The 21,007-nt window shown below is 57.0% G+C and overlaps 1 protein-coding gene across 1 annotated transcript; it reads left to right on the plus strand.

Moving 5' to 3' along the window:
- Nucleotides 1-7,315: 7,315 nt before the first annotated feature.
- Nucleotides 7,316-14,728, plus strand: Mab21l4 (mab-21 like 4). The gene is made up of 5 exons (XM_003474367.4): nucleotides 7,316-8,062; nucleotides 10,850-11,075; nucleotides 12,369-12,522; nucleotides 13,382-13,738; nucleotides 14,355-14,728. Exons 1-5 carry the CDS (start codon nucleotides 7,579-7,581, stop codon nucleotides 14,520-14,522), a joined length of 1,389 nt encoding a protein of 462 aa, XP_003474415.1. The 5' UTR covers nucleotides 7,316-7,578; the 3' UTR covers nucleotides 14,523-14,728.
- Nucleotides 14,729-21,007: the final 6,279 nt, after the last annotated feature.

Raw genomic sequence — 21,007 nt, forward strand, 5'->3', positions numbered from 1 at the left:
GTCCAGCGAAGCCAGGGCAGTTGCTGTGGCAACCAGGACGCTGAGGGCTGGGTTTTCCTGGAAACAAAGAGTACGGTACTTGTTCTGGGACCAAGGAATGTTGTGGAGCGAAGCTGTTTCCTAGAGAACTGGAGTGAAGCTGTCCTGTGCAACACACCTGGGGTGGCCTCTCCCCACGCCCGTTTACACAGGTGGACTTAAAGGCTTGCTGCCCATCCAACCTGGCTCCTTCTCACTGAGAATGCCAAACTGTCACTTTCTTAACCTCTGGAGGTAGCCAGCCAAGCCTGCTAAACTGCTAAACAGAAACACTAGAGGGGAGCCCTGCCTGAGGCCAGAAAAGCCCTGAGTGCCCCTTCCTCTGCTCCCAGAGCCCTTTCAGGGCTCCCCCCACCCATTCGTAGGAATGGGTACTACCCTGAGGTACTACCAGGGGCACCGGCCCCAGCCCTCAGAGTGGAGGGGAGGAAGGTGGTGGTGGGCTTCTGGGCAGGGAAGGCACTTCCCATGGTCAAAGGCACAGCTGGTCCTGCATGCCCATCTCTCCCAGAGCTCTGGGTTCTCAGCCAGCCCAGTAGGTGGGCAGAGGGACCAGCAGGCCAGGCCCTCAGAGGTGGGGTGAGGCACTCCTGACCCCGGCTGCTTGTGGCTGGATGCTTGGCCTCTATCCCTGAGGTTGGCACTGTGTTCCTCCCATGGTTACCACTGCAGTGGTTGGCAGTGAAGGTGGATAGGGTGGCCACTTGCTGAGACTGCAGTGCAGGAAGTGGAGGCTCCTGTATTTAAACAAAGCTCCCTGAAGTACTGGGCCCTTTTCTTCTCTGGGGTCCCCACAGCCTACCTCACCCAGCTCCAACTGGACAGGGATTCCCACACAGGATTGCACCAGCCTCTTTGATCAGATGCAGCCCTGCTAGGGTGCAGGGTCAGAGTTCAACAAGCAGTCCTGAGAGGCTTGCTCAGTGCCCCTGACTCCAGTGCCCTGGATCTAGGTTTAGATCCTGGAGCACAGCCATGGCCAGGGCACCTCCTTGGGTAGCTTGTGGCTCTACCTGGCACCTAAGGGGACAGGGAGCAGGGGAGAGGGATCTCACATGAGGCCCTTGGGGGAGGAGGGGCATGAGGAGACTGTGGAGATGGGGTGATCATCTGCAGGACCTCCTGGGCAGCTGGAGCAAGACTTCACTCACTGCTGGGTATGGTGCTCACTCCTGTAATCCCAGCACTCTAGGAGGCTGAGACAGGAGGACTGAAAATAAAACATGACAATAGGCTGGGGATATACTCAGTGCAAAGGCAATGGGTTCAATCCCCAGTACCAGGATGGAAAAGAGTTCTTTCCCAAACAAGCTATTAGCTGAGCTAGTGTCCTCTGTCCAGGCCAAAGTTAAGGTCCTCCAGCTCAGCCTGAGGCTATCACACATGCGGGCTGGGGCTGGGGGTGGGGCTGGGCTCAGGTTTTGAGAGTTCGTGTGGCCTTGGAGATGCTGTAGACTGAGAGCAAAGGCAGGGCACATCTCCAAGGTGCCTGGGCCACAGCCATTCCCAGTTGCAAAACAGGAGAGCCTCCAGGAGAGCCTGGCAGCAGGGCAACTGCCCACAGCCCTGAAGCCCATCAGTGACCCCAAGTCAATGCCAGGCCACCACCTTGCTCACTGCTTTCGGGGCATCTGAAAGTCCTGGGAGCTGCTGCCCCCAAGCGTCCTCTGGGCCAGGTGGAGGAGCCCAGATCCTGATGGACTCCAGCTCGGGACTCCTGCTGCGTCCTTGCCTGTGTAGGACAGGGGCTGTGGAGGGAGGTCAGCCCTGGTGCGGGCCAGCAGCTGGGCTGTGCCTGAGGTCATGCCCAGGCCGTGTCTGGTACAGGGGTGTTGTCTGCTTCCCGTCCTGCACCTACATGACCACGCCTTGGGCACAGCCGTGAGGGAGGCCCTAACCAGGTCATCGCTGCCACCCAGGACCGTCTGCTCTGTCAGCTGTGTGGTGGCTCTGGAGCAGGCTCAGGTCCCCGAGGCACAGAGTCACTGGAGAAGCAGAGACAGCAACAGAGATCAAGGCAGACTCCATAGTGATTAAGGCCAGACGGGCAGGCCTGGAGCCCGAAGGGCTGGGACAGAGCCTGTGACAAAGATGCCACATTCCTTTCCTTCCCCACCCTTTTCCCCTAGAATTGTCCCTTGTGTGAACTGAGCCTGGGGACTTGTCAGAGCCACTGCATCCTGTGCACAGCAGGCCGACCAACTCCATCCTCATTGCCTGCTGCAGAGAGAGGACAGGAGGGGAGGAGGGAAGGAAGGGGAGGAGGGAAGGAAGGGGAGGATGGGAAGGGAGGAGGGGAGGACGGGAAGGGAGGACAGGAGGACAAGGGAGGGGGAAGAGAAGACAATGGGGAGAGTGAGGGAGGAGGATGAGGCGGGAGGAGGATAGGAGAGGACTGGACACCAAATGAGGCGGGGCGAGGCCGGCATGGTGTGTGATGGTTCCACTGGATGTGTGGTGCCTTTCACGGGCTTCCAAGGTGCCTTCCTCTCCCTGGAGAGTTGGGAGTTGGGTGGCAAATTATGGTGTCCATGATCCAGCTGACGACAGGAGGAGAGGCTGGCTGGCATGTGTGCGGGCTTGTGGATGCAGCCGGCCTGTGAATCCTGGGAGGCTCTTGGGGTGTGTGTGTGTGGGGGGTGTCTTTGGCCTTCACCATCTGTGTTGACTCATGGGAAGGCCATGGGGGGGATGATGGCCCCAGGGACTTGGGTACATGCTCTAGGGCAATCAAACACAGAAGGAAGGGATTGGGGCAAGGCTTGGCATCCTACCAGGATCTAACACTAAGAGCTGAAATGTGAAACTCTTTGAAGAAACAGGCAGGAAAGTCTCGTGATATTGGGTTTGGACTTGATTTCTTAGACATGAACTCAGAAATACAGACAGCAAAAGAAAAAATACATAGATTAAACTTTATTAAAATTTAGCACATCAAACCTCAGCATTACAGAAAGTAAAAAGACAGAGTTTTTTTTTTGTTTTTTGAGACAAAATCTTCCTATGTAGTGCTGGCTGGCCTTGAACTTGCTTAGGTATCCCAGGCTGGCCTTGAACTCGCAGCAATCCTCCTGCCTCAGCCTCCCAAGTACTGGAATTACAGGAATGTGCCATCATATCTCACTAAAAACCACAGAATATTATGTAGAGAAACAATTAAAATTTTTCTTCTGATGTAGGGTTAAAATCCAGAATACATAACACACAACACAACTCTACAGTAACAAAACAACCCAATTCAAAAGCAGGCAAAGAAGGTGAATAGACATTTTTCCGGAGAAGTAGTGTAAGTGTGCTTGATGTCATAAGCGTTAGGCAAAAATAAAACAATGGTAATGAGATACCCTCCGTGCCTGGCATGTTATCACCCAGAACATAGAAAATGAGCTGGTAAGGATGTGGGGAAGCCAGGAGCCTGTGGGGGTCAGGTGTTTGAGAACGGCGAGGCAGAGTCCTTCAAAACCGAAATGCCAGACACCCCAGCAGTCCCTTCTTTGCCCAAAGAACTGAAAGCAGAGACTGGAGAGAGATCTGCACACTCACATTCACAGCAGTCGCATGCACGGTGGCCAATCGGGAAAACCAACCTGGGTGTCAGGCATGCATGAAAAAATAAGCAAAATGTGGTCCACCCATGTGGTAAAATACTCCGTGTTAAAAGGAGAAAATCATGGCCGTGCTAGAGCTTGGGTCAACCTCAAGGATGTCCTGCTCAGTGAGATCAACCAGGCACCAGAGGACGCTGTGCAGCTCCCTTTCTGGAAGTCCCAGCATTTGTCAGACCTACAGGGACAGGAAATTGGATGGTCAGACCCACAGGGACAGGAAGTAAGGTGATTAGACCCACAGGGACAGGAAGTTGGTCAGACCCACAGAGACAGAAAGTGAGGTGGTCAGACCCACAGGGACAGGCAATTAGATGGTTAGACCCACAGGGACAGGAAGTAAGGTGATCAAACCCTCAGAGACAGAAAGTGAGGCAGTCAGACCCACAGACAGGAAGTAGGCGGTCAGACCCACAATAAAGAAAGTTGGATGGTTGTTTCAGGGCTGGGAGGGGATGGAGATGGTGTTTGATGGCCAGAGGTTCATTTCAGGCAGATGAATGAGTTCTGGAGCTGTGCAGTGGTCCCACTGCACATTCTTAATGCCATGGAATTGCACCCTTAAAAATAGCTGAAATGATAAATTTCATGTTTTATTGACTTACCACAGCATAAACCACCAAAGCCATGCTGAAAGACTGTCATACATGGGGCTGATTCTTCTCTTATATCTACTACCAGGACGCAGGAGGTTGACCAAATGGCCTTGTACCAGGCAGCACTGGGTCATCCTGAGTGCCCATGGTGACTCTCATTGTGTGCCTCCTGTGCCCCTTCTGCTGTGTTCTAGCCTCCTGCACCTGCTTGGCCCTGTACCAGGGGAGGACAGCCCTGAGTCTGCTTACAGTGGTCACTTGCTGAACAGCAGGCCAGGGCTACAGTGATCCCTTGGGACTGTCCTGGGCACCAGATGGGAGCACAGTGGCTCAGCTCCTGGGCTCTGCAAAAGGCTCATGTCTTTTGTCCTGATGGAAAACAGGGACCCTCTCATCTCAGGAGTCTTTGGCACACAAGGTAAGGTGTGACTAGAGCAGGCAGCTTCCCCAGGAACTGTGGCTACGGGGCAGGGGGAAGGCGCAGGGGTTTCCTGGTGCCACCATGGTGGGAAAATCTCTGATGGCATCCAGGCTGGGTGCCCCTGTAGTTGTGGAAGGGGGCTCCCCTACTCCTAATCATGGCTGCTGTCCCTGCAAGGCCCTGGCTGGAGAGGTCTTGGGAGAGGTGTGGCCTCCAGGTTGTCACAAGTCCCAGCGCCTTCCCCCCTGCCCCGTAGCCACAGCTCCTGGGGAAGCTGCCTGCTCTAGTCACACCTTACCTAGTATGCCAAGGACTCCTGGGATGAGAGGGTCCCTGTTTCCCATCAGGACACAAGACATGAGCCTTTTGCAGAGCCCAGGAGCTGAGCCACTGTGCTCCCATCTGGTGCACAGGATTGTCCCAGACCAGGCAGCTGCTTTCCCTGGGATCTGCCATCCTCCCTGTGGCTCTCACTCCTTGGCCCAAGGCTTCCAGGTTGCAGTGGGCAGGCAGCAGGTCAGCCCATGGTGGTCATCAGTGCATCAGGGTTGGTCTGGAATACAGGCCATCTTTGAACAAGGGATCTTGTCATCCCCCTCCCATGAGGTTTAACTTGTCAGCTACATTCTTGCCTCCCCTGGAGTGGCCTTTCTGGGTGGCTGTGGTCATCTGACTTCCCTGGAGGGGTGGCCCTCTGGGTGGCGGCAGAGACCCCCACTCAGCCCCATCCTTGGCTGCCTGCTGTGGCCAACACTGCCCCATGCCCCAGCCCCTTGTCCTGATGCTGTAACCATGCAGGGTTTTTGGTCCCCTGAACACACTCTGGCTCTATCCTTCCTATGGGAATTCACCTAAAACCCACAGACAGGAGACGGGGCCCACACAGCTGTGGCATTCTCACGCACACCCTGGGCACAGGCCATGCGTGGGCCGATGATGTCATCATCTGGGAGCACCAGTCTGGGAAGCCCCACCAGGCTGGGGTTCTGGATACAGGAGCAAGGTTGTCACTGTCCCTGCAAGCCAACAGCAACTCTCAAGCAATTCTAACTCTTTCTGCCCTGTAAAGCATGGTGACCTTGCTGTTCCCGCCTACACATCCTGGGCCCCCACCCCAGCAGGACACTGGTTTCCCCAGGACAGGCGTCTGTTTGCTGGGTGGGGACAGCCAACATCTGCCTGATTCTGCCAGGGCACGGAGGCAGCCTGAGGCCCGTGTCATGCAGTGCTGGCTGGGACTCAGGGAAAGTGACTTGCGCAGGCCACACAGCAAGCATATCCTCCTTGGGCCTCCTTTCCAAGTCTGCCTTGGAGCCAAGGAGGGGTCTGGGGGGCTCTGCCTCTGGAGTGCGGCTCCGTCATGGCCAGTGCTCTGTGGTGACTGGGATAGTACCATGTCCCTCGCCAACAGTCCTCTTAGTCCCTGTGGTCTCTCTGCTCAGTCTCTGCAGGTTCAGTCAGAGCCTGTATCCAGCTTCCTGAGAACTTTGCTCACCTACTGTTTTCTGGCATCATCCGTGCTGGGTACAGGTGCTAGCCAGGCTCCAGGACACTCAGAGGTAATCTGCTTTGTTCAGCCATGGGAGTGGATGGTGGCTCTGCCGCCAGCCAGAGGGGGTGAGGCAAGGCGGCCCAGCCCTTTGGGGGCTCTGATGTGAACTGAGGTCTGGGAGAAGCAGCCTACCCTGGTCTGCATAGGAGGACACCCATGCTGCGGGGCTTGGTGAGCAAGGAGGGGGCAGCACCTTCCTCTCAGAGCAGGCATGGCTGAGTCCTGGGCAAGGGCGGGGGCTGAGGGTGTGAGGAGTGAGGCTGGGAGAGCTGGAGATGCCACCGAGCCCTGACGTTGCAGCCCAGGCTCCCAGCAGGGCAGGAAGGTCAGGCAGGGCTTGAGGCCCATCTGTTCCCTTGCAGTCCCATGGAGACAGACTATGACAACGAGGTGTGCTGCTCCAGGCAACCCCAGTGGGCAGGCCTGGTACAGGCTGGAGGGAGCCTGTCTCGCCCCAGAGGTGTAGGGCTGGGGCCTGCAGCCATAGAGGTTTCCAAGTGCCAGGCCTTGCTGGCTGACCCACTGCTCAGGTCCCTTCAGGTCCCAGTGGCTGCAGGGACAGCGTAGCTCTGCAAGCTGAGCCCTCTGCACATGACCAACTGACCAGCCAAGGCCGAGGGTGGGCAAGGAGGCTTCTGCAGGACTCTGAACCGGAAAGCTGCAGCTCCTGGGCCAGGTGGATGGTGGCTCTACTCAGGAAAGCCAGCAGGGGGTACCTGAGGGGCCCAGGCCAGGTTGGTGGACAACAGCTGGCAGAGGCAGGGCTTGCACACACCTCCCATCTTCTGCCTTTCCGCTGGCACAGGTGTCTGGGCGCGGGTAGTGACTGCAGCTTTCCAGGCTGCCTTAGAGAGAGGCCACAACCCCACACAGGCCCCAGGCAGCAGTGCCTGTGTCCCTTCTCACCTGAGGCATGGGGACACCTGTGTTCCTGCCAGCCTGGCAGAGAGGCTGGGCAGGAGAGGCCTGTTTTCCAGAGTCCCTACTACCTGCTATTGGGATATGATGGGAGGAGAAAGCCCAGGAATGCAAGTCCCTTGCCAGGCCTGTACTCCCGGCACAGACCACAGGCTGAAGTCTCAGCCTGAGACCAGAGAGTCAGGCTGCAGGAAGGAAGGAGAGAGGGAGGGAAGAAGGTGTAACCAGGCCCGGCCCCCTGGACAGCCCCTGGGACCTTCCTAATCGCTGGGGACTGACTCACCCTACTTCAAAGCCTTGGCTGCCATTCAGTTGTTTAACCTGCGCCTAGCACTGTCGCCCCGGAATTCTGCTCTGCAGCTGCTCCCCGGGCAGGTGCCTCCCATCCGCCCTCCCAGCCTGTCCCCAGCCAGCTACAGAGCAGTCAGTCCCCAGGGCTATCCAGCGATGGCTGTGAAGGTGCCCCTGTGGCACCACTACCTGCAGGCCATCCGGTCTCGGGAGGTGTCCCAAGTGCAGGACTTCCAGCGCGCCGAGGACATCCTGCTCACTGTGCTAGAGCGTGTGCATGCCCTGGACCCCCGCTTCCTTGTGGACTACTCCCATCACCTGGAGGCCTTCCAGTTCGCCCTGCGCTCCTCGGATGACCCACTGGACATGCAGGTGCTGCTACGGGTGGACACCAGTGCGCTCCTGATTGAGGAGCTGGGGACCTCGGAGTCAGGGGGCGGCCCTGTGCTCTGTCGCCTGGGGATCCCTAGGGAAGCAACCAACCTGGAGCCATGGATGACTGAAGATGTTTTCAGCGCCTCCTCAGAGGGCAATGCCGAGTGCTGTGGTTACATCGTGCCCAGCAAGGTCCTCCGTGTCCTCAAGGACCTGCTGGTGGCCGCCATCGTGCATTGCAAGCACCACAGCCTCATTGCGCCAGGTAGCAGGTTGGGCCACTCCAAAGCCCGTGTGTGTGCAAACATATGTGTTCCTGTGCGTGTGCTGGTGATGTGCACTGTTGTTGGGTGTGTTGGCACATGTGTTGTCATGTGCCTTCCCCGTCCTCGTCCCAGCACCTCTAAGGAAATGTGGTACATTTCCCCTGTTGCTTTAGTCTTGTTTTGGAGCATAATGTTTTCAAGATGTCACTATTTCAGCACCAGTGAATATGACCATGTGTTGTTTTGCAGGTTGAGTGGCTCCAGGAGGGTGGTTGGTGTGGTTCTAGGCCACTGGCTCTGGTTTCGGTCACAGCTTGTTGTGACAATGTTCAGAGCCAATCCCTCCTCCAGCCTTGAGTGCATTGCACCAGGCTGTGTACATGTGTGTGCACATGTGCAAGTGCACATTCACCTGGACCTGCTAGTGTGTACAGGTGAATAGAGAAAGAGATTTTGGGCTTTTGTGTACCTCAGTTTGTCCCAGTTTGTGGGCAGCCCCCAGCGGAGCCAGGGAAGCCAGTCTCCCTCAGTAAGGACTCAATGGGGTGGGACCTGTGCAGGGAGCTAAGTAACAGGGCTCCTGAAGCCCATCCTCTTGGGGTCAGGATGGGGACACTTGGTTGTCTTGGCCAAGCATTAGGGACAAAAACAGAACATCCTGCTTTTCAAGGCAGGGCCAGGTATGTAGTGGTGACAGTGGTCACTTCTTTTTTTTTTTTTTTTTTTTTTTTTTTATCGGTACCAGGGATCAAACTTACAACCATGCACTTGCAAGGCAGGTGCTTATGCCGCTGAACTAAATCCCCAGCCCCTAGTGGTCACTTCTTGGCCTTGCTTTCTCAAGTCATCTTCCTAGTGACTCCTGGTCCTCATGGGGACTCAGAAGTGGGGTGGAAGCTTCTCTGTGGGGGCTTCCAGCACCTGGGGCCTGGGCTGACTCCCAAAGTGTCTCCTGCTTTCTATTGACAGAGAACATGGTGGCAGCAGAGCCCACCACCAGGTTGATCGAAGGACCCAGAAGGCCTGGGGCCTTTGGACGGACTCCATGCTGAGGGCAGCTCCTCTGCATCCTGCCTGGAGGGTCTTTTCGCTGTGTACTGACCTTCCAGGCTACTGAAACCCATCATTAGGTGTCTGCTCCCTGGATTACGGCAGCTTGTCAGGTTGAGTCAGCTCCTGGCCTCATTGCTGTGGAGCCTAGCAGGAACTCGCTGTCCTAACCAAGCCCCGAAGTCTGCTCTGGGTGAGCAGAGGCTCTGGGCCACTTTGGGTCAGTGGGAGTCGCTCTCATATGCCCAAGAGCTCCAGGTCGTTTCCCCATACTCACAAAGGGTGATGTGTGGTAGGCCGGGAGCAGGCTGTCCCCACCCTGGAACCGGTGTGACCAGCTGGGGTGGTGGGGCTGCCAGTTCACGGACTGAAGGAAGGAACTTGTGATCCATGGAGATGGGGCACAGGGCTGCTCAGGGTGGCTGTGGACAAGGTCACTGTAAATACTGATTTGAGGAGGTTGGGGGAATCACCTGGGGTGGGGTGGCCTGTGAGAGATGGTGCAGGCTATGGGTCCATCTGAGGGGTGGTGAGGATACTGTCCCCACCCACTGGAGCTCCTTCTGGGTGCCTATCCAGGACTTCTGTGGATCCTGCCTGCCTATGGGCCTGAGTCCCCCCCGCCCCTGAGAGTCACTCCCCTCTCCTGCTCAGCACTGATTCGCTCTGCATGGAGCACGCAGCTCCCAGAAATGCCTGTGGAGGGTCTGGGGCTCCAGGTCAGGGACATGGGGCCTGTGTTGGAAGGCAGATACCCCCCCAGGAGGTATGGTCCACAAGGTGCAGGGGAGTGTGGGAGATGGGACTCGGGATGCAGGGCGGGTCTGGATGTGGGTAGGAGCTAGGCCCCTCTGTCATCTCAGAGCAACTGGGCCAGCCAGGTTGGCCTGGAAGCAGGGTCTTGTGCACATTCTGCTCTCTCCTAGGTCCTCTGCTGCCCACCCCTTCCTTGAGGTGTGAGGACAGTACAGTCTTGAGTCAGCTACAAGGGGACTCTTGGGGCGGGGAGGAGGGGCATGCTATGATCAGGAGGGTTCCAGCCTGCCTCTGTGCCATTGGCTGAGTCTGAGCAATCCTGTCTGTCTGTCCTCACCATCCTCACTGATCTCCTCCCAGGAGCTCAAGTGCAATTCCCTGGCATCTAGGGGTGCGCAGGCCCAGGGATGGGATGTGGGTACACTGTTCCCCAATGCTGAGAAGGTGCCAAGGCACAGATAAGCCTGGAAGGGCAGCCTTGAAGCCCTGTCCTCCCTCCTGCAGAGAGGAGCTCAGGCTTGGGGCTGCCCAGGGCTACACAGACCAGGTGGGCTCCAGGAGTTTACAGCCTTCCCTGCAGAGCCCAGTTCCATGCACTGGCTCAGGACAGTGCCTGGTCCAGTGCTGCCCCTTGTCCTTGGTGCTGTCCTGGCCCCCACCTAGTGGTGAACAGGGCTGAATCTGGCTGGGCAGTCAGTCAGTCCTGGGCATGGAGGTGAGGCTGGTTGGTGGGATCCCCAGACTTAGCAAAGGGGGCCCTTCAGGGAAGTGCTGCCACTCTAATGCTGAGGAGTCACCAAACTGACAGTCAACCCACAGAGATGTCAGGTGTGGCACAGCCAGCTGTTGGCTTGAAGGATGGGGCATCTGTGGGCATTGAGGGCGGAAGGGCAGAGCGGCATTGCTCTGAAAGGCATCGAGGGGCTCGGTAGTGGCAGAGCGGGCCAGGGTTGGCAGCTGGCCTGATGGCGTCCTCGCAGGTTCACTGAGTGCCACCAGCCTGCAGGAGGAGCAGCTCCACCTGTCTCTGCTCGTGTCCAGCGGCTGGAGGAAGATCCGCTTCAATGTCATGCCCGTGCTGAGGAGGAAGGGCGATGTGCCCGGCCTGTGCAGTGCCCGGCTCACTGCCGGCTTCCCAGAGGGTGCCCTGAGAAGGATCGTCAGCTACGGGGCAGACCTGGTGCCTGCCAGCACCCAGCACTGGAGGTATAGCAGGCCCCTGTCCTGGGTCTCAGGGTCCTAGAGAGCAGGTGAGGAGGAGCCGCCTCCCAGGCTCCCCACCCCGGGCAGAGTCTGTGGGTCCTCTGTGTGTCAGGAGGTGCTGACACCTCTAGGGAAATTGGGGTCTGTCCGGCTTCCTCTCCTGGGGCTATGGCCATAGAAGCCTGAGGGGTCAGGGAGCTGAGGGCAGCTGGGTGGGATATGTGTCACCTGGTACAATACCAGGCTGTCAGCTCTATGTGCCAAGGGGGCAGAAAATGAGACTGAGTGCCAGGCTTGCTCATCTGCCTGGGCTGCCCTTCCAGGCTATGCTTCAGCTCCCGGGGGTCCCCCACCCCCTGCTTGGCTACAGATGGTCCTGCTGGCCTGGCCTCTGGTGGTGCCTCCTTGGGTCCCTAGTCTCTGTTCCTGGGGTCCTGTGGTCTCAGGAGGGCCACCTGTGTTTCTGTTAGTGTGTGGGGGGCAGTGGTTGGGCCCTCTGGAGACTTCAGGGACGAAGCCCCATCCAGATTAGACACAAACAGAGGTGTGGCAATGGACTCGGTGGTTGCCCAGCTGGCCCACAAGCCTGAGGTGGCACTGGCTTCTTCTCCAGTTCCTTTTGTCAGGGGTGACACCTGTAAGCTCTTGGGCTCCTTCTGGTGCCTCCGTGGAGCCCCGCAGGGACCCCTGCCCATCCCAGCTGCAGGGCTGGGATGCAGGGCTGCAGTTGGGCTTACAGAGTTCCCACCCACCTGCCATGGAAGACTGGGCAGAGGCATTTCCTGTGCATAACCAAGAGTGGCCTCTCTGGTGCTGGGATGGGTGACAGTCAAGACTGGAAGTGTGGGTGCCAGTTGGTGGCTGGCTCAGCAAGCATACCATGGGTGCCTCTGGCAGGGCTGAGGACCCCGAGCCTGCTGGTTATCCCTTGGTGATCACAAAGGCAGCTCTGGCTTCCCAGAGGGCTCTGGGTGCAGCTGGTGTTCCTGCCTTGCTGGGGCCTGTGACGCCGCTTCCCAGGCACCAGGGTGGCTCCCTAGAACCTTCCTGTCTACCGAAGGGTGGCCCCCAGGGGGCTCTGTGTCCCACAGCCACTGGGCATCTGTGCAATTGGGGTGCTCAAGAGCATGTTCTGAGAAAGGTAGGGACGGCAGCTCAGCACAGCCCTACACCCACTGCAGGGCGTGGCCTCCCCATGGGCAGGGTTTGAGCTCCCACACAGACACAGGAGGCCCAGCAGCTGGTGCTCTTCCTGAGGCAGACTGGGCATCCAGCCTGTTGTGTTCTGGCTTCCAGGACCTGCACAGGATACCTGCTCACCCAGCTGCTTGGGGAGCTGGGCACCCTCCAGGGCCACCGCCTGGACAGCCTCGCCCTCCTCGACCGGGTCAACCATGAGCACTGGAGGGCTGGGGGCCATGAGTCAGGCCTGACCTTTGACCACCTGAAGGTAGGTGAGGGGAGGCCATGGCCACCCAGCTCTCCCTAGCCGCCTGTGTCTGTAACCTGGGCATTGGGGTAGGGGGGCACCCAAGTGTGTCCCTTCCTGGGTTGGGGACCTCTGAGCCCTGCCAGTCTGCAGACACTATCAGGTCAGACCTCAGGGTGGGCTGCACAGAGCTGGGCCTCTCCCTGAGTGGAAGTGGCCAGGCCTGGCTTGGGTGCTGGACAGGGCAAGGTGGGTCCCATAGATGCACGGTAGACACAGGCAAGGCAGGGCTGGGCATGGACCCAGCAGGCAGTGGGGGGTGCAGGGCTGTGGGCTGTGGGTCACTGCCAGGCCTGGCCTCCCAGGTGTTGAGGAGAGGTGGCCTGGCCTGACTTTGGACCTCAGCTCTGCCCAGAGCTTTGTCCTCCCTGGCTACCTGTCCTCTTAGGCCTGCACCTGAGGTGGGGTACATGAGGGGCATGATTTGCAAATTGATTGTGCTGGGGGCCAGCAGAAGGAGAGGGGCCTCAAGACAGGAGGCAGGAGGCGCTAGAGTGCACTGTCCTGACGTCACAGGAATGGACCCTTTAGATAGGGCTATAGAGGATGAGTAGGAACTCCATGAAAGGGCATGAGGGAACCCCAGAGGATGTAGTGAGCCTCCGGTAAGGATCTGAGGTCCAGGTTAGGGGTGAGAGAGGAGAAAGAGGGGTCCCTTGAGAAGAAAGGGTCAGAGAGGGGATGGACGCCCCAGAGCTGCTAGGCTGGGGTAGCATCTGGGGTGGAGCCTGACCCTAGACTCAGATGAAGGGCAGAGGCACATAAGCTGGGGGCGGGGGGAGGGTGCGGGGGAGGCCTCATGGTTGCCCCCTGTCTGCAGAATGCGCTGCTGTGGGCGTGTGCTCTCTTCCCAGCACCTGAAGACTGGGCAGAGCTGCAGGGCGCTGTGTACCGAGTGCTGGTAGTGCTGCTGTGCTGCCTGGCCACCGGGACTATGCCGAACGTCCTCCACCCTGGGCTCGACCTGCTTCTGGGCAGTGGCCTGGACCTTGGCCGCGTCTACCAGCAGGCGGAGGGCTTTGCTCGCCAGCCTGAGGCTGCCCTGCGCATCCACGCCACCCACGTGGGCCGCAGCCCCCCACCACGCGTGGGCCACGGGGTCAAGGCACTCCTGCAGCTGCCGGCCAGCGACCCCACCTACTGGGCCACTGCCTACTTTGATGTCCTGCTGGACAAGGTGGGCCAGCCAGCCAAGGGCTCCCAGGGACCTGGGTTGTGGAAGGGAAGGGTGGGGACAGAGCCAGAGGACGGCTCCAGGAAGAGGCCACCAGGCATGGGGTGGCCACTGCCTGAGTTCAGGGCTCCTCCCCTAGACCCTGAGGACAAACACCAGCACCCCAGCTCACTCTGGGCCTTGTTCTTCATAACATGCAGCCTTCTGGGCCCCCTGAGCCCCATTTCCGCTCACCCATGGCCCTCAAGGCCTGCTTTTCAGGGGTGCCCCTCACCCCACAGAGCCCACTCTAGCTCACGTTCACTCATGGTCAGCTGTCTCCACAGCAGGAAGGGCCTGGGCCAGAAGAGAGCTGTTGGGTCATGGCACCCCAGAAGCAGGGAGGGGAGGAAGTGGAGGGAGATGCACCTCCAGACCACATAGGCAACACTGAGCATCCAGGCTCCAGTCACCTCTCAGGAAAGGACGTTTCAGATCCAAACTGTAGTGGAGTTCCTCCATCAGCCCAGGCCAGGGACCCTGTATGTGAGGGTGCCCCAAATGGAGCTCCCAAGGCAGGAGCCTAGGGCTTGGGGTGGGCAGGTGTGGCCATCTGTGACCCTCACCCTCCCACCCACAGTTCCAGGTCTTCACCATCCAGGATGCGGACCGCATTGCAGGCATGCAGAGCATTTTCCGGAAGTCCAAGAGCCTGGGCAGCATGGACAGCCGGGCTGCAGAGGATGGGCTTCTCCTGGAGAGTGGTGGTGGGGCCTCTGGAGCCCTGGGGGTGCCGCAGGCTGTATAGGGGATAGCAGGAGCAGTCTGAGTGCACCAGCCCCATCCACCAGTGGAGGACCTGGGATGAAGGGGTATGTGCCTCCTGGGACCCAGGGTGACCCACTGCATGACTCTGGCAGGAAGACTGAGTCTTTGGGGACCAGCCTGGAGGGTTTATCCAGCCCATATGTGCAAGGCCACTCCTTGGTGATTAAATATCTGGCTCCCGGGCAACTGGCTCCCAGGCAAACTGACGTCTGGTCCGCACAGGGAGGCAGAGGCCCCTGGTGCTGTTGCCAAGCGGAAACACAGAGACCTGCAGGTGGGAGGGGACGAGCTCCCTTGCTGTGTGCTCTAGACCGGCCCCTCCTTAGGTGCCCTACATCCTGGCTCCAAGAGGAACTGAAGCCAGCAGAGGGGACCCATCCACAGCCCCTACAGCCAACCTGAGCCATCTGCCCCCTGCTGGCCCTGCTGCCTCCACTTTTTATGGCTGGGTACCTGCTCCTGGCGCCTGGCATGCCCCGTCCCATCTGCTCCCACTGCCCCCACCCCCATGCCTTCCATCCACTCTGCAGCTGCTTGCAGCCAGTGAGCTCCCCAGCTCTGCCCAGGCGACCATGCCTCCTCCGTCCTGTTCTTACCTTGGTGTCCGAGCCACAGCCAGCGCCCTGGGCACCAGGGAGAGAACCTGGGTTCCCTCAGCCAGTGCAGACCACACTCTCCCCTACCCATGTCCTCAGGACCAGTGGCCACATGTGACAGGAGCTATATAACACAAGCAAGTGCCTGGGGCCAGAGCTGGCACTCACACAAGGGACATAAATGAAGTGTCCAGGAGACAGAATTGGGTCCACATCTGCTTCATGGGGGACCTGGAATCCAGGTCCCTGTGAGGAGCTGGGAGCCTGGTGTGAGTCAGAGTGGCCCTGCTTAGGGAAAGGCAAGGTGTTATGGGGAAGGGCCTGGGCATGTGTGGAAGCTACTGCTGTCCCACAGCCGAAAGGACCCAGACTATTGCGCCTGGCGCAGGAGTGGAGCTGCGTGTCCCCACTGAGACACCGGAAAGGGTCAGCAAAAGCCCAGCGCTGGGGATGACAAGGCTCAGCTGAGGTCCTGGGTGAGACAAATGAAGCACAGGTGACACAGGACAGCAGTCTCAGGTGATGTTGCTAGGTCGCAACAATCCCAAGCAAATTCCTTCCAAGACTTTAGAGAAGAGGAGCAGAAGAGCCCGGGCAGCAGAATCCAGGGCCAGGCAAGGGTCCTCTCAGCACTGGGTCACCAGGGCCAGGGCTGTGGGATGTGCACTCACCTTCTGCTGTGGTAGCGTGGCCCAAATCCTCCGCCTCTCGATCCTCTGTACTGCATTTTACCACCCAGCTGGGATCGATACTGGGCAGGTTTTATCACTGCCCACCCTTCACTCCTCCCCGGCATGGGCATCAGGCCTCCTGCCACCTGCAGCGTCTGCCTAGCAGCACAAGCCCTAGACTCAGTACCCTGCTTCCACCTGAGGCCTCCCGTCCCACACAGTTCCATGGTCCAGGGCACAGTGCCTGCTGTGTGTGGGAGATGCATGCATTTCCCTCTGAATACCTGGGGTCTTCTGTGAGCTGGGCTGAGCTTTTTGGGCCCACTTAGGGCCTTGCAAGATGCAATCATGGTGCCATCCATGCCCATGAGGTGGCTCTCATGCATCCCTGGCAAACCTCGCCTGGCACCGAGGCCTGAAAAGAGGCGTGTTGTCCATGGCAGGGATGAGGTCTGCCCAGAAAGCAGCATCTGTGGGTGCTGTGTTTTGTAGGGCTTAGGCCCAGGCTGGGGACACCAGTACCCGGTCTTCTACAGCTCTTGTGACATGGGGGTTTTGGGGGACAGTGTCAGTGCAACCATCAGCACTGGGGCCATGAGCAGGGTCCATGCAGATCGGACCGGCATGTGGTGGTGGGGTCTGGTCAAGAGGAGAGTGGCTGGGTCTTCCTGTCATCCCCATTGGTGACTACGCCACATGCTCGGCTCACACACATGGCCTTGGGATTCTCAAGAACCAGAGAGGATACTGGAGCCCATGTCGGGCCCACAGCGGCTTGCTCTGGAGCACCCATCCTGACCTTCACAAGAAACAGTGCTGCTTGAGAGTCTCAGGCAGAGAAACTGTCACACAACTGTTTGTGCAGCCAATCGCTGGCAGGACATGCAGGCCCTGCGGATTGTCATGGGGGCTGAGGCTGCTTCACAGGGTGAGATGGCCACAGGCCATACAGCTGCAGGGGACACAGGCAGAGCTGGGATGGGGCGGGGAGTGCAGTCTTGGTCACGCTCAGAAGTGAGATAGGAAAAGCAGATGGAAAAGAGACCAGGAAGTGTGCAAGGTACAGACACCAAGGGACACTACCAGAGGGACACTATCGCCGTTCCACCTGCCCCCGCCGCAGCAAAGCTGCCGGTGTGGTAAAGGCTGCCGAGCAGGACCCACAAAGCCGGGTCCGGGTGCCTTTACCCAAGATCGAGCTCACATACAAAGTCATTTCTAACCTTCACAGATACAAATTAGAAACAAAAAATACTAACATATTTAGACTGGCCCCCAGATATTTGGAAAAAGCATGGGTCTAAATAATCTATGGTTTGGAAAAGAAATCACAAAAAAACAATGAAATATTTTTACCAAAAAAATAATGACAACACTGCCTATCAAAACCTGGGAGGTGTAGCAAAGGCAGTGCTTGGGGGGGTACTTTTTTAGATATAAACACTCATATTACAAAATAAGAGCTGTTTAAATTCAGTTATCTCGGGGCCTGGGGATTTAGCTCAGTGGCTTAAGTGCCTGCCTGGCAAGCGCAAGGTCATGAGTTCGATCTCTGGCACCAGAAAATAATAAATAAATAAATAAATTCAGTTATCTCAAGGCTGGGAATTGATGCATCCCTATAATTCCAGCTCTCTTGGAGGCTGATGCAGGAGGATCTCAAGTTCAAGATAACCTGGGCAATTTAGTGATTTAGAGAGATTTACACCCTGTCTCAGCATGAGGTTGGGAAAGCTGCTCAATGTGAAGGCCCTAGGTTCAATCCCTTATACTAAAAATGAAAAAAAAAAAAAAAAAAAAGGATACAGTGTCTTAGCTTTCTCTGTCAGAGCTAAAGAAGAGAAAACTCAGATGTGGGCTGTCATTACGTGTCAATTATAAATATAAGAAACTTGAAATGGAGCAAATTAAAAACAAAAGAAGTCAAAGGGGATAATAAAATTAGAGTAACAACTGAGAGAGAACAAACAACAGAGAAGAACAATGCGATGGATACTGGCTTTCTGAGCAGACCACAGCACGCCTGGTCAGGACACAGCGAGAAGAGGCCACCGCACGGAGCAGACGAGGGAGTCACTGGAGACCCCAGGTGTCGAAGACAGCAAAGGGCATCGTGAGCTGCATCACACAACACTAATAACCTCCAGGAAAACCGAACACACCCAGGGCAACACAAGTGATCAAAACAGGCACAAAGAGAAAGGCAGGAGACACACCTGTTAAGAACTACGGACTCACTTAAAAAAAATCCTTCTTTCTTTTTAATTTTTTAAAAAATTTTGAGACAGGGTCTTGCTTTGTAGTCCAGGCTGGTCTTGAACTCACTTCGAAGCTCAGGTTGGCCTTGAACTTGCAGCCACCCTCCTGCCTCAGCCTTCCAAGCCTTGGGATCACAGGTGTGCACCACAATGCCTGGTTTAAATAATTCTTTCTGTAGAGAAAACTCGTAGGCTTCTATCAAACACTTGAAGGGACGGAAAAGGTCTGCATTCTAGATGAAAGTTGACTGGGAAAAGGTGCCCAGTTATTTCATGAGACCAGCGTAACCTCTGCCCCCACACCTGATGGGGACATGGCTGGAAACCAGGGATCTGGGGAAACAGCGCCAGTGATGACGGTGGGCTGTGAGGGGCGCTCTGCAGACCACACAGCCATGCCACTGATGATCCTTATCTACAGCTGGGAGCTCGTTGGAGCCGACAGTGAGGCCTCCACTGGCACCCGAAGTGGATTCCACGTGTGCCCTGAACCCACGCCCTTCTCCGGGACCATGAGGCTCTGCCCATGGCTCCAGCCCCGTACGGCATTTGTGCTAGTGTGGTGAGAAGAGAGAGATAAGGTGGCGGTGGCATTGAAAAAGAGGAAGCAGAAGGCTCACTAGCATCAAAGCAGGCCAGAGGGACTGGGCAAAAGCCTCCTGACATAAATCGGAGACTGAAAAATGACCACAGCGTGTTCCAAACACACATCAGGAAACCAGAGTTTAAAATGCCTAAGGAAAGATAAATGAGTCGTTTGTAGGGAAATGGAGGCACCTTGAGCCCATAAAGTTAAGTGAAGAAAATCAGACACACAAACTTAAATATCTGATTCCTTATATGAGAAATCCAGTGTCTAAATAAGCAGCAGAAGAGCTGGGCACGGTGGTGCATGCCTGTAATCCCTGCTCTTGGGAGGCTGAGGCAGGAGGTTTGTTGTGAGTTTGAGATCAGCCTGAGTTACAAAGTGAGCTCAAGGCCAACCTGAACTGCATAGCAAGACTCTGTCTCAGAAAGATAAACATAGAGCAAAATAAGAGATAGGTAACAGGAAATAGGGAAATGGATATTTCTCAAAGTGGGAGAGGATAGAGAGACGGAGGGAGGGGAGGCGAAAGAGATGAAGAGGAAGTGAGATGTGTGAGCTCCTCATGCCGAATCCTCCCGAGGGCTGCAATTCTATGCACTACACACGGTCACTGACAAAAAATAAAAGTTACACAATCAAAAATGTTAGCCGTCTGGTAATAAGCCTAGGCAAAGTCCCATGTGAGATCATTAGACTGAAAACTAGAAAAATTGGTTTGAGTAATTTAAAAGACCTAGATTAAGGCCACGAATTAGAATTTCTACTCTCTTGATGATTTCACTGTCCCTGACCTGATCTACTGAAATTTCAGCAGGCTTATGTAGAGAAATGGACAAGAGGAGCCCCAGGAACATCAGGGATCTGGGAACAGAAGTGTCTCTATGAGAGACAGCAAAAGACCTAAGAGGATAGTGAGAGGTGCAGCCACAGTGCGGACACCCAAGCGCGCAGGTGGCGGTCAGTGCTCTGGGATGCTACGGATTCCAGCGGATCTGGCCCTGCCTGATCCTCATGGACTGGCCCCAGGGCTGGAGACATCAGGGTCAGAAAGAGGGAAACGGTGATGAGCCGCTCTGTGGAATAAGCTTCCTAAAGAAGGAGGAGGAGCCTCCAGCTGCAGGAAGCAGGCAGGAGCTGGAGACTTGACTGCAGCTGGGAGCGTGGATCCACGGAGACAGAAATGCAAGTGGCATCGGAGCAACACTGGCACAGAGGGAGGCACAGGAAGGGCCAGCAGCACATGCACAGGCCGGGCACCACTCACAATGGGAAACGAGAATTCCTGTGAGAGCTGGCTCCACACCCATAAGAATGGGAGGGGCCGGGCAAGGTGGAAGGTGGCACTGTCAGATCCTCAGGGCTCAGGGCCGTTGCTAAAGTGGAGCCGTGCTTTGACCTGAAGTCCTATTCCCTGTCACTACCAAGATACCAGAGTGTGCAGCCTTGGGTCAGGCGGGGTCTTCTCAGTCCTGTTCCCCATGGACTCCCCTGCATCCCAGCGTCCTGCCATGCCAGAGGAGGCCACACTCAGCAATGGGACAAATCAGCCCAACAACAGGCACGGGGATCAAAAGCACACGGGAACCAGCCCAGACCCAGAAGCGAACAAGCCACATATCTGCAAAGCCGTCCATGGAGGATGCTAGGAGGATCAGAGTCGGAGGCCTCTGCCCAGGCTTCCAGCACCCCCCTTTACCACAGGAACAAGCACTGCCATCCTAAAAACTACACCTGAAGTGTGTAGCACTCGGCTGTGAGCACTCTGACATGCAGATGTGTGCATGCTGCCTCAGCATCTACTGGTGGGGACCAAAGTGAGACCGTACCGCTCTGCACAAGGGTGTCACTCAGGGCCACTGAGCTCCTCTATCCCTCCTGAGACCCCTCCCATTTTCCCAACTCCCTGCTATCCTCCCAGGGCACTTCAGGTCACAATATCATGGTGTCAGTGGCTTCTGCCTGCCCAGGGCCCAATCCCTACCTTGCTGGGGACAGGGACAGAGCCAGGCTAAGCCTCATCCTCACGGGACACCTGCCTGGGCCGGGGGAATCCCTGTCCTGCCTTCCTCCCTCAGGAGGACTGGGGCTCATGGGTACAGCCTCAGTGGTGCTGGGTGGGTCATGGGACCAGAGATGAGGGTGAGGTCAAAGGAACAAGCAGAGCAGGTGTGGGCCTGGCTGGGTGCTGAAGACCTTGGCATCCTGGGGCTACCTGAAGCCACTGGTGAAGGCATGAGGATGTGTGTCAGGGTGTGACATCCGGCCCAGGCTCCAGGCCAGGGGCTATCCTCCGGCCACATGGGAGATGCCGAGGGCAGACAGTGTCCTGCCAGGCTCTACCACAGCACAGA

Source organism: Cavia porcellus, unplaced genomic scaffold (genome assembly GCF_034190915.1).
Source record: "Cavia porcellus strain 051 isolate PalLab524CR breed Dunkin Hartley unplaced genomic scaffold, mCavPor4.1 scaffold_26, whole genome shotgun sequence".
In the NCBI taxonomy this organism is placed as follows: domain Eukaryota; kingdom Metazoa; phylum Chordata; class Mammalia; order Rodentia; family Caviidae; genus Cavia; species Cavia porcellus.